At 42.9% G+C, this 13,603-nt stretch overlaps 1 protein-coding gene across 2 annotated transcripts in view; it reads right to left on the bottom strand.

Moving 5' to 3' along the window:
- The window catches only part of aff2 (AF4/FMR2 family, member 2), a 473,840-nt gene that overhangs the window by 192,402 nt on the left and 267,835 nt on the right, over window positions 1-13,603 (bottom strand). For both annotated transcript variants that reach the window (XM_080187812.1, XM_080187813.1), the window contains exon 4: window positions 12,414-12,458. In XM_080187812.1, coding sequence (XP_080043938.1) covers window positions 12,414-12,458 — 45 coding nt within the window. The remainder of the gene's footprint in view (window positions 1-12,413; window positions 12,459-13,603) is intronic.

Here is a 13,603-nt window from a genome sequence, read left to right as displayed (position 1 = left end):
ATTGCTGAGGAGCTGCCACACATCTTCTGGATAAAATATCAAATTGCATGCACTTGGGTAGATGCAAAACATCTCATAGAACTATTTAGAAGAAGAACAAGGGAGTTCTCCCTAGCATCCTGGTTACTGGCTGACCATCACAAAAATCTGGTCATTATCACACATTGCGAACCTTATGGCGCACAAATTAACTGCCACATTTCCTCCATTAAAACTGAGCTGACATTGAAAAAGGGCTACTGACTTGGTCGTAAAATACTTTGTGACAAATAGAAAACTTCTAAACACTTTCTTTTGCTATTTTGTTTTCAATAAAGAGAGAAAGATAAGAAGCTTTTTGTCTGAGTAATAGACTCCCAGTGCTGCAAGTGGAGATAGTGCATCTGGACTACACTGCGGCACCAATCTCAAGGAATCAGATAGTTCCAGGCCGAACAACCAAATCAGCTGTATTGCTCTTTCGCTGATGCAGGAATACATTATATCTGTCACTGGGAGGTAAATCAAAGCCAGTTATTTTTAAAAATATGTTTCAAATACTATTACATTCTAAAGGCCAATAACTAATAACAAGTGACTCTAAGTTCAGTCCCAGGTCTGCACAGTCATTCTGAAAGGGTGTGGGTTCTGCTCCCCAGTGCTTTGAGACTTAAATGAGTGACTGAGATCTGCACTAACACAGAATTAGGGCATCATCGGCAATCACCTCATTGCATCTATTCATTGGTTGGCTTTGATTATAGCACTGACTCCCACGCAGTTAACACTGCTGCCTCACAGTGCCAGGAACCCAGGTTCAATTCCTGGCTTGGGTCACTATTTGTGTGGAGTTTGGACATTCTCCCCGTGTCTGCGTGGGTTTCCACCAGGTGCCCGGTTCCCTCCCACTGTCCAAAGTTGTGCAGATTAGGCGAATTGACTGTGCTGAAATTCTCCTTCACTGTACCCAAACAGGCTTCGGCTAGAGTGTGGCAACTAGGGGATTTTCATAGTAACTTAAGAACATAAGAACATAAGAAATAGGAGCAGGAGTAGGCCATCTAGCCCTTCGGGCCTGCCCAGCCATTCAATAAGATCATGGCTGATCTGTCGTGTCTCAGTTCCACATTCCTGCCCTCTCCCCATAACCCTTAATCCCCTCTCTTATCAAAAACTCATCAACCCGCGTCTTAAAAATATTTAGCGAGGTAGCCTCCACCACTTCAACGGGCAGAGAATTCCAGAGATTCACCACCCTTTGAGTGAAGAAGTTCCTCCTCAACTCCGTTCTAAACTGCCCCCCCTTTATCTTGAGGCTGTGCCCCCTAGTCCTACTATCCTTTCTGAGCAGGAAGAGTCTCTCCACCTCTATCCTATTCATCTCATTCATCATCTTATACGTCTCAATGAGATCTCCCCTCATTCTTCTAAACTCTAACGAGTACAAGCCTAGTTTATTCAGCCTCTCCTCATAGCTCAATCCCCTCAACTCCGGTATCAGCCTAGTAAACCTCCTCTGCATTCCCTCCAAGGCCAAAATATCCTTGCGTAAGTACGGCGCCCAAAACTGCACACAGTACTCCAGCTGCGGCCTCACCAATGCCCTATACAGCTGCAGCAAGACCTCCCTACTTTTATATTCAATCCCCCTCGCTATGAAGGCCAATATCCCATTCGCCTTCCTGGCCACCTGCTGCACCTGCAAGCTGGGTTTTTGCGACTCATGCACAAGGACCCCGAGGTCCCTCTGCACCGTCACCTGCTGCAGTTTTTCGCCACGTAAGTAATAATCCTTCCTACCATTATTCCTACCAAAGTGGACCACCTCGCACTTGCCAACATTAAATTCCATTTGCCATTTCCTGGCCCATTCGCCCAGCCTATCTAGATCCTTCTGTAGACTCTCCACACCCTCCGCACAATTTGCCGTTCCACCAATCTTGGTGTCATCAGCAAATTTCGACACCCTACACTCGGTTCCCTCCTCCAGATCATCTATATAAATGGTAAATAGCTGAGGCCCCAGCACCGACCCCTGGGGCACTCCACTAGTCACCATCCGCCAATCCGAATAGCACCCATTGACCCCCACTCTCTGCCTCCTATTTGACAACCAATCCTCTATCCACGCTAACACCCTACCCCCAACTTCATTGCAGTGTTAATGTAAGCCTACTTTTGACTAATAAATAAACTTCACTTTTACTTTTACTTTTAGAAGGGGAACATCCACTTCCCAACTGCAAGGCATTTGAGGATGTTGCAAATATTGTGATACCATCCATTAGAACTGATAATGGAAAATCAGAGACACTGGGTTCTAAACCAGTGGTCCCTGCAGGAGCCAACAGATCGTCCTCTATACAGATTTTCCAAGCACCCCACTCTACTCAAAGGCAAATCTAATGTACAGATCCAAATACATATAATACATAGAACGTACAGCACAGATACAGGGTATGCAGCCTTATCTCAGTGTTTATTTGTCACAAGAATCTCCTTCACCCTCCTTTATCTCATCCTATCAGCAGATTCTTTCCTTTTTCCTTCAAGTGCTTATCAAGCTTCCACTTAACTGGAGAGACAATGGCACAGTGGTAATGTCCCTAGATCAGGGAGCCAGGACAATATCCAGGGACCCAGGTTCAAATCCTACCACAGCGGATGGTAAAATTTGAATTAAATAAAATCTAGAATTAAAAGTCTAATGGAGACCATGTTGATTAGTTGCAAAAAGCCATTTTTTCACCCATGTCCTTTTGGGAAGGAAATCTGCCATCCTTACCTGGTCTGGCCTACACATGACTCCAGATCCACAGCAATGTTGAGTCTCAACTGTCCTCTGAAATGGAGACATTAAATACTGGCCCAGATCCCTTGAGCAAATAAATAAAAATGCATCCATTCACCTCCTATGATGACAAGTTCCACATTCGCACTCCTCTCTGAGTAAAGAGGTTTCTACTGAATTCCCTGTTGGATATATTGATGCCTGTCTTATATTTATGACCCCTGGTTTTCAATTTCCTATCTCTCCTTCTATATGTCCATCTATCAAACGTCTTCATAATCTTAAAGACCTCTGTTTGGGCACATTTTTTGACAGAAAGAAGAGTAAGGCTTTCCTAATAGGCCTTTTAGATATTATTGAAGTACCAGACTTAAGACTATCAAATTAAGGTGATAGCCCTCCGTCAAGATGGCTGTCTTCTAATTTTTCATCCCTTGCACTCACTTATGGGTCTCAATAAATTCTCTCCATTGAGGCTAAGTGTGATAGTCCAGCTGTCCACTTAGACCCCTTCTATCTTTAACAACACAATCTGAAAAAAAATTCATACTTGCTAAGATTCATTGATTATTCTGTCCCAGCCTCAACATAACCAAATTATGCCTCTAGAGGTTTTTATTTATTTCTTAGTCACAAGTAAGGCTTACATTAACACTGCAATGAAGTTACTGTGAAATTCCCCTAGTCGCCACACTCCACCACCTGTTCAGGTTAATGCATCTAATCAGCACGTCTTTCAGAATGTGGGAGGAAACCAAAGCACCTGGAGGAAACCCATGCAGACATGGGGAGAACATGCACAGACGGTCACCCAAACTGGGAATCGAGCACAGATCCCTGGTGCGGTGAGGTAGCAACGCTAACCATTGTGCTACCGTGCCGCCCTTAAAATGTATCTGCCTATTAAAATGGAGGTACTGAGATACTTAAGGGACACATGCATCAAAAGCAATTGAAAATTGGGACCTGTAGCGCTAAACTGAAATGAGATACAGTTTTATCTACTTTCTTAAAAATCATCTTGATAGACAAACAATCGCTGCAGCTTGCCTCAAATTATCCAATGAAACTAACCATCCTATAATGTCACATCATGTTAAAAATAAACTGCATTTTGTAGAAAATAACTTGTATTCCACTGACAATTGCTCCAAAGGAAATCGGAACAATAGTTTGTCTGACAAAGTGAAAGATTGACACTAAATAAAAGTACTGGGATTACGTTGCTGGGTATGAGCGACTGAACAGTTAACATTTCTGTCTCACCTTCCTCTCCCAGGTATCTCAGTTGGAGCATGAGCCTGAACAAGATGAAAACCTCTGTTAAAATAGGGGAAAGCGATATTTAAAGTTTTGAGTTTATTTATTGGTTTCACAAGTAGGCTTACAGTGGAACTGAGTGGAACTGAGCCGCTTCAGATCAGCCATGATCTTATTGAATGGCGGGGCAGGCTCGGAGGGCTAGATGGCCTACTCCTGCTCCTATTTCTTATGTTCTTATGTTCTTACATTAACGCTGCAATGAAGTTACTGTGAAAATCCCCTTGTCGCCGCGCTCCGGCGCCTGTTCAGGTCCACTGAGGGTAAGTGTAGCATGGACAATGTACCGGAGCACTTGGAGGAAACTCACGCCGACGTGGGGAGGACGTGCAGACTCCGCACAGACAGTGCCCCAAGCCATGAATTGTAGTCGGGTTCCTGACCCTGTGATGCAGCAGTGCTAACCGGTGTGCCCAAGGGCTTGTTGATTAGAAATCGGTCGCGTTGCTTTGAGTCTTAGAAATCAAAGAGGGGGTGGGTGGGGACCGGGTGAGGGCAGGGGAGGGGTCCTAATTTTCAAGGCCATAGCTGATGGTGAGGAAGAGTGGCTGATGCCGTTATCTTGTAAATTCTGCAAATGTCTGCTATCTTCCGGCAGTACATTCCCAAGTGCATGGGCTGAAGGTCGGGAGATGTTGACAATACAGAAGGATTTTTATAGATGAAGGTTTTCCATCATCTCTGAATTCCCTCTTGCAACAACCATCTGGCTTTCAGTCTCCCCCCTCTCTTCCTTTCTTTGTGCCTTGAATTTTATACTGAGTTGACGCCGCATGACACAACTGCTGCAAGAAAAAATGTCTTGTCACGAAAGCACAGGGTATCAGAAAAAATGATGATAGGTGTGAGAACAACTAGAAAAGAATGCCTTTGAAAGCAAATGGCATTGCAGTGAGCAGTTGGCAGTATATGCACACTGCTTAGCAAAGTGCCTGTGTTTCTTTGACTGCCATCTAAAATAACCTGTGCTGCGTCCACTCAATTTCCTGTTGATTTTACTTTGCCCTGTTCCTTTCTTGTGGCATGAGAGATTCCAAACTTGAGCAAAAGATTGCAAATCACTCGTGAAACTGTGTCTTTAGAAGATACAGACATGACTCATGTTAGTAGGCACATTACTGTACTCATTGATTGGCGCTTTATTTCAAGATAACAATCTCTCATTTTTCTGTGTGATGTGCAGCCAAAAACAGATGTACAAATCTTGCCACCTCTCCGCCTTTCAAGAAAAAACAACCTCAGGTTATCAGCCAAACCTACAATCTCAAATCGCTGCTAAACACGCAGGTTCAGCTCAAGAAGGTGGTCCGCCACCCCCTTCTGAAGGGCAATAGGAGATGGGCAACAAATGCTGACCTCGCCAGAGATGCCCACATCCCAGATATGATTTTTTATAAATTCAGGCTATCTAAATTCACCCATCTCGCGAGACTCTAAAATTCCCCTATTATAATACCCAACTGTATCTTAACGATAATTTTCATCTCTGTATTCATTGGATGTGAACCTCACTGACAAGGCCAGCATTGGTTGTCCATCCTTAACTCCCTTGGACTGTGGGGCCTGCGAGGCCATTTCAGAGAGCAATTCAGAATCACCCACACAGCTCCGGGTCAGGAGTCACATCTAGGCCAGACCTGGTAAGGATGGCAGACTTCCTTCCCTGTAGGACCTTATAATCAATGATAGTTTCATGGTCATCATTGCTGACACTCAATTCCAGAATTATGAACTGAATTTTAAGTCCCAGCTGCTGCCAAGGTGACATTTGAACCCATATCACCTGAGGCCTTTGGGTTGCTAGTTCAGTGACATCGCAACTATGCTCCAGCTCTCCCTAAAAATATGTCTGGGTGCTCAGCCTCACTATCTGGAAAACTATCCATACTTTGATCAGTGGTTGTGAGTTAAATAATCATAGAATCATAGAATCTTCACAGTACAGAAGGAGGCTATTCAGACATCAAATCTGTACTAAGTCTCTGACAGCATCTTGCTATTAAAAAAATTAGAAAAGTGCAGAAAAGATTTGCTAAGATGCTACCGGGACTTGATGGTTTGAGTTATAAGGAGAGACTGGATAGACTGGGACCTTTTTTTCCCCTGGAGTGTAGGAAGTTTAGGGGTGAACTTATAGAGGTCCACAAAATAATGAGGGATGTAGATAAGGTAGGTGGTCAATATTTTTTTCCCAAAGGTTTAGGAGTCTAAAACCAGAGGGCATAAGCTTAAGATAGAGAATAGAGAATCTGGTGAACTAGTGCAGTGACAATAATTTCTCCCTCAACTTCAACAAAATGAAGGAGATTGTCATCGACTTCAGGAAGCGTAAAGGAGAACATACCCCCATCTACATCAATGGACGCGAGTAGAAAGGGTCGAGAGCTTCAGGTTTTTAGGCATCCAGATCACCAACAACCTGTTCTGGTCCCCCCATGCTGACATTATAGTTAAGAAAGCCTACCAGCACCTTTAATTTCTCAGAAGACTAAGGAAATTTTGCATGTCAGCTTCGACTCTCACCAACTTTTATAGATGCACCATAGGAAGCATTCTTTCTGGTTGTATCACAGCTTGGTATGGCTCCTGCTCTGCCCAAGACCGCAAGGAACTACAAAAGGTCATGAATGTAGCCTAATCCATCATGCAAACCAGCCTCCCATCCACTGACTCTAGCTACAATTCCTGCTGTCTTGGCAAAGCAGCCAGCATAATTAAGGACACAATGCACCCCAGATATTTTCTCTTCCCCCTTCTTCTGTCAGGAAAAAGATACAAAAGTCTGAGGCCACGCACCAACCGACTCAAGAGCAGCTTCTTTCCTGCTGCTGTCAGACTTTTGAATGGACTTACCTCACAATAAGTTGATCTTTCTCTACACCCTAGCTATGACTGTAACACTACATTCTGCACTCTCTCATTTCCTTCTCTATGAACAGTATATTCTAACTGTATAGCACATAAGAAACAATACTTAATGCTGATACATGTGACAATAATAAATCAAATCAAATCAAAGATGAGAGGGGGGGAAATACAAAAGTGTCCAGAGGGGCATTTTTTTCACTCAGAGGGTGGTGAGTGTCTGGAACGAGCTGCCAGAGGCAGTAGTAGAGGTGGGTAAAATTTTGTCTTTTAAAAAGCATTTAGACAGTTACATGGGTCATAACGGACTTTAAATCCTACTTTGAATACCAGAAATACATCTAACATAAACACACAATAATCCGTAAATCTCTGGGTCAATTTATGCTGGGGTCAGGCCAGCTTGTGACCTGTGCTATTTACACAGAATATTAAATGCCAGCAGAAGGCTATTATGTTGACAGCAGCTGTAATAGTGCATCGCAGGTACCTGCTGATCCAAAGAGGCAGTATAGTGCCAGGCCTTGGCAGGGTCTCTTGGACAAGGAGACGGACTTGATAGTTTGAGTTATAAGGAGAGGCTGGATAGACTGGGACTCTTTTCCTTCGAGCCTAGGAAGTTTAGGGGTAATCTTATAGAAGTCTATAAAATAATGAGGGGCATAGATCAGCTAGATAGTCAACATCTTTTCCCAAAGGTAGGGGAGTCTAAAACTAGAGGGCATAGGTTTAAGTGAGAGGTAAGAGTACAAAAGGGTTCAGAGGGGCAATTTTTTCACACAGAGGGTGGTGAGTGTCTGGAACACTGGCAGAGGCAGTCGTAGAGGTGGGTAAAATTTTATCTTTTAAAAAGCATTTAGGCAGTTAAATGGATTAGATGGGTACAGATGGAAATGGGTCAAACGTGGGCAATTGGGACTAGCTTTGTGGTAAAAACTGATCGGCATGGACAATTTGGGCTGAAGGGCCTGTTTCCGTGCTGTAACCCTCTATGGCTCTACCTTACTCAGGCCCTATCCCTGTAACCCACATATTTATGTTCTTATTTACCCTACTGATCTCTCTCAGAGATCAGTAGGATAAATATGTGGGTTACAGGGACACTGAGGGGAAATTTAGCATGACTCAATTCACCTAAACATCTCCACCCTCCATTTATCTTGAAACCACTTGCTCTCTTTGTGTAGTCTTTGAATTTGGTTTGAAGTGATGTTCTGAATGTATCTTTTCTGGTTGCTTTGTAATCTTATATTTCTATATGAGGTGGCTCTTTTCAGGTAGGAAAATCCAGGATCTGGGTTTGAGGCTTAGCAGGTAAGAGTCCGGAGGTGGCTTCCATTTCTGGATCATGAACTCCCCCCACCAAACCACCTCCCCTTTCTCTCTTCTTCCCTCACCCCCCCAGATGGGAAGCAGACAAAGCTTTCCATTTTGAAGGGCATGAAGGATTAATTGTAGAGAAGTCGAGGGAGGCTGCTATTCATGGCTAGGATGGCATGAAAGCTGTTGAATTCTCACTGGAATTGATTAAAATAGGGCAGCACAGCAGTTAATACTTTAACCTGATGTTGCGAGCCATGGTTTGTGAGCTATTATCTGAGAAACGTTCTATTGACTTTAATAATTTGCTCTTTGCTGACTTAAAATGTTAAATACTAAGGTTACAAAGATTCCTTAAGTTTCCTCCTTGTCTATTTCAACACCATTGATGGATGGAATGTTGTTGTTAACTCCTGCTTCCTGTGTACATATCAACTGCTAAGTTATTATACTGATACATGGCTTCCCTGAATTATGGTTTGCATGGAACAATCACAAAAGCATGCTAAGGCAGAGTTTAGGTGTGCATCGATATAATAATAGATACAATCCCCAACAAGATCTAAGCATCCATTTCACAAATTGGTTGAAATTGTTATTTAACTTCACTTTTCCAGGAGTTCTTTATTTTTGGTCATACAACAATGTACCCAATCATTCTGGTGCTCATCGATCTGAAGTGGCCCCTGATTCGGTAACTATCAATTTTAAAGTTCTTCTTTTCAATCCCTTCAGGGTCTTGTCCCAGTCTCTTTAACCTGCTCGAACTAATGCCTCTCTAATTCTTGCCCTCTGCGCTTCCGCAACATCAATTTCTCCAAAATCCTATTTTCAGCTAAAGTCCCTTACGAAATCACTCTGCCTCCCTCCTCTCCTTTAAGCCATTCGTTAAAATCTACCAATGTTTTGGTGACTTGGCCCAATACCTCTGTGTGACTCAGGGCCAACATTTGATAATGTCCCTATCAGCATCTTAGGCTGTTTCGCTACATTCAAGGTGCCCTCTAAATCCAGGTTGTTGGTATTGCCTATAATTCAGGTCTGGAATATAGCTATTAAATAATGGCCATTTCTTTCCTCGGATAATGAACAAATAAACGTATGCTTTGAAAGCTAAACAGAGGCACCAATCTAGATTTGTAAAGGGTTGCACGTGAGTGGCAAAAGTTGATTGATGATTTATTCTATTCTTTCATGGGATGAGTGTCAGCAGCATGGCTGACATTTGTTGCCCATCTCTAATTGCCCTGGGGAAGGTAATGGGCAGTAGTGGACAGGGGAATTTTTGATTTGATTTGATTTATTATTGTCACATGTATTGACATACAATAAAAGGTATTCTTTCTTGCGTGCCATACAGACAAAGCATGCCGTTCAAACAATACACAGGGGAGAAGGGAAGGAGAGGGTGCAGAATGTAATGTTACCATCATGGAAAAGTCAACTTAATGTAAGGTAGATCCATTCAAAAGTCTGATGGCAGCAGGGAAGAAACTGTTCTTCAATGGGTTGGTGTGTGAGCTCAGACTTTTGTATCTTTTTCGCAGTGTAAGAAGGTGGAAGAGAGAATGGTGTGTGATGCTTGATTATGGCTGATTTTCCAAGGCAGCAGGAAGTCTATGGACATTATTTATATGGACTTCCAGGAAGCAATTGATACTTGACAAGAGACTATTTTAACATTGATATTCATTGAATTGAAGCGAGCTATTGACCTGGTTAAGAAATTGGCTGTGTGGCAGGAAACAGGGAGTAGGAATAATGTGCAGGCACTAATTGGCAGGATGTGGTGAGTGGTGTGCTGTAGAGATCTGCCTGGGGCCTGAACGATTCTCTTTTTTTGTTAATGAATTTGACGTAGGATAAAGAGCAACATTTTTAAGTTTGCAGAAGACATAAAGGTAGGTCGTATAGGAAGCAGTGTGAATGAAAACATAGGTTTGACAAAGCTTTGACAAAGGGTCATCTGGACTCGAAACATCATTCTTTTCTCACCTTACAGATGCTGCCAGACCTGCTGAGATTTTCCAGCGTTTTCTCTTCTGGTAAATGGAAACATAATTGGGCAGCATGGTGACTTGGTGGTTAAGACTGCTGCCCTGTAGCTCCAGTGACCTGGGTTCAATTCCTGGCTTGGATCTGTGTGGAGTTTGCATGTTTTCCCCATGTCAGCATGGGTTTACTCCAGGTGCTCTGGTTTCCTCCCACAGTCCAAAGATGTGTGGGTTAGGTTGATTGGCCATGCTAAATTGTCCCTTAGTGTCCAGGGAAATGTAGGTTAGTGGGGTAAATATGTGGGATAACATGGATAGGACCCAGATCGGATTGTGGTTGGTGCAAACTCGAGAGGCTGAATGACCTCCCTCTGCACTGTAGGGATTCTATGATTCTATGAAAATTACGAAGGGGTATGAACAGATTAAGTGAATGGACAAACTGTGGTGAATGGATTTCAATGGAGGTAAATGTGAGGTAATCTAGTTTGGACCTAAGAAGCATAGAACAGGGTACTCTCTCAATGATGAAGAGCTCAAAAAAAATTGAAGGTTCAAAGAAACTTGGATGTCCAGCTACACAGTTCATTCAAGTGCCAAGGACATGTACAGAAAATAATCAAAAAGACGAATAAAGTGCTAACCTTGGGATCTGAAGAAATATAACAAAAGAGGTAGAAGTAATGCTATGGCTAAACAAAGCCCTGTTTAGACCACACTGTGTTCAGTTCTACAAACCACACATGAGGAAGGATATATTGGCCTTGGAGGGCATGCAGCATAGATTTGCTGGAATGATAACAGAAATCCAAGGGTTAAGTCATGGGGAAAGATTGTATTCCTTGGAATTTAAAGATTAAGGGGTGATTTGATGGAAGATTTCAAGATATTAAGGGAACACAGAAGTCAGGAAGAGTGAAACTATTTCCAGAGATTGGGGAGTCAGAACAAGGAAACAAATCTAAAAATTCGAGGCTTTTCCAGAGAGATATCAGCAAACATTTCTACACACAAAGAATATTAAAAGTTTGAAACTTCAATATGAAAATGGCAGTTCATAAACAATCAACTGTAAATGGGCGGGCATGGTGGCACAATGGTTAGCACTGTTACTTCACAGCACCAGGGACCTGGGTTCGATTCCTGACTTGGGTCACTGCCTTTTGAAGTTTGCAACTTCTCTCCGTGTGTGCGTGGGTTACCTCCCGTTTCCTCCCACATTCTGAAATCTGTGCTGGTCAGATGCATCGACCCGCAAAGGCGCCAGAGAGTGGCAACCAGGGAAATTTCACAGTAGCTTCATCGCAATGTTAATGTAAGCCTTACTTGTGACTAATAAATAAACCTTAACTTGTAATTTTTAGATCTGACGCTGTTAGAATTGTGTTAGCCTTAGATGTTAAGGGATCAGGGGAAGATATGGGTATATGCAGTTAGGTCACAGATCAGCCATGATCTAATTCAACGGTAAAATAGGCTCGAGGGGCTGAATGACCTTCTCCTGTTCCTATGTCGCTGCAAACTCAGTTCACCCAATGTTAATAGTATTATTCTGTAATGCAGAGAGTCTGAACCTTCACATGTGTTTCATATCTCCAGTGTTGTGATGTTGAAAGCTATGGGGATTGGGGCTATTTTCCTGTTAATCTGTCAGTCCCAACAACCGCCATCAACATCACAGCCTCACTCATCAGCGAGATGGTCGCACGTTGTTTCTCCAAAGCTAAATTAAAGCTGCCACATTAACTTTCAACTTTACACATTGTACGGTAAGATCACCATCAATGGAGACATTTCAAATTTCTGGCTGGCTGGAGTGTTCTTCCCCTCAAATACCCACAACGAAAATGGAAGGTTGCCAGCCAATATTGTAAAAAAAAAATGTTTTTGCAAGCCGGTGCCAAAAAAGGGGTGGAATCCATTATGTAACCCCTTGTAACATGTCTATAGTTAGGGCACTGACCAATCTATATATTTTGTACTTCAGTTAATGGATGACTAACATGTCTTCCCCACACCACCCTATAACAAAACCTAATATATGACCATGTCGCTTTTATTTTTGTTGTTTTTGTTTCAAATACTCCCCCGCTACTTCCAACAAGCCCAATGGCAGAGTTACGACAGAAAAGAGAAATACCAACCCGGAGTATTTCTTCCACACAGCTGGTCTCGTTGGAAAGGCTGACCTGAGGAGAACAATGAGAAAAAAAGATTTTTACTCAAACATCTCATCCACGTGAATGGTACATCAATTTTTTTAGCAATCAAAACAAATTTAATGGCGGCCATAATAGCCTGGGCCTAGTTTACAATGTCATAGAATCATCGAATCATTAAATCCTTAAAGTGCAGAAGAAGGCTATTCTGTCCATCGAGCCTACACCGAAAACAATCCCACCTAGATCTTATCCCCATTACCCTGCTAATCCCTCTGCACTCCAGGGCATTTTAACACGGCCAATCCACCTAACCTGTACATCTTTGGAGTCACATGTTACAATACAGATTTCCTGTTTGTCTAACGAAAAGCAATTAGACTCTGAAGGAATCTTTAGGTTTTAGTTAATGGCAAGTCAATTCACTGGGCGCCATATTTGGTCCCTGAGGGTCCAGTATGATGTCATTTGCATTCAGAAGACTTTGATGATGGTGCAATTTATTTTCTTGAAAAATAGTGATCAATAATCGTCTTGGTGTCAGGAAGAAGAATTGTTGCTCACCCACTGATTTCAAATGAAAAAGCGCAAAAACGTAAGAAATAGGAGCAGGGGTTGACCATATGGTCTGTCAAGCCTGCTCCACTATTCAATACAATCATGATTGACCTTGGGGCTTCAACTCCACTTTCTTGTTTCTTCACCATGTACTTCTTGTCCCCTTCTCTAAAGATGCAGGTGACATGGTGGTGCAGTGGTTAGCTGCAGGGACCTGGGTTCAATTCTGGCCTCGGGCGATTGTCTGTGCATGTTCTCCCTGTGTCTGTGTGGGTTTTCTCCGGGTGCTCCAGTTCCCTCCCACAATCCAAAGATGTGCAGGTTATGGGGGATTGGCCACGCTAAATTGCTTCCTAGTGTCAAGGCAATTAACCGAATAAATACATGGGCATGGGGATAGGATCGGATTGTTGTCAGTGCAGGCTTGATGGGCCAAATGGCCTCCTTCTGCGCTGCAGCGATTCTATGATTTTATGATCTCTCATACCAAAGGTGTGATAACACCTACGAGGTTCCCAGAGAATCACTGATAGATTTCCCAGCGGGGCTTGTTCGGTACGAGTTCACATAGTAATAGGCCCACCCAGCTGGAATATGTTACCTGAGCCTTTTATAAG

The sequence above is a fragment of the Carcharhinus amblyrhynchos genome, chromosome 4 (assembly GCF_965287045.1).
Source record: "Carcharhinus amblyrhynchos chromosome 4, sCarAmb.v2.hapA, whole genome shotgun sequence".
Lineage (NCBI taxonomy): Eukaryota > Metazoa > Chordata > Chondrichthyes > Carcharhiniformes > Carcharhinidae > Carcharhinus > Carcharhinus amblyrhynchos.
Note: the sequence above shows the minus strand (reverse complement) of the source record. Positions and strands in the feature narration are given on the sequence as shown.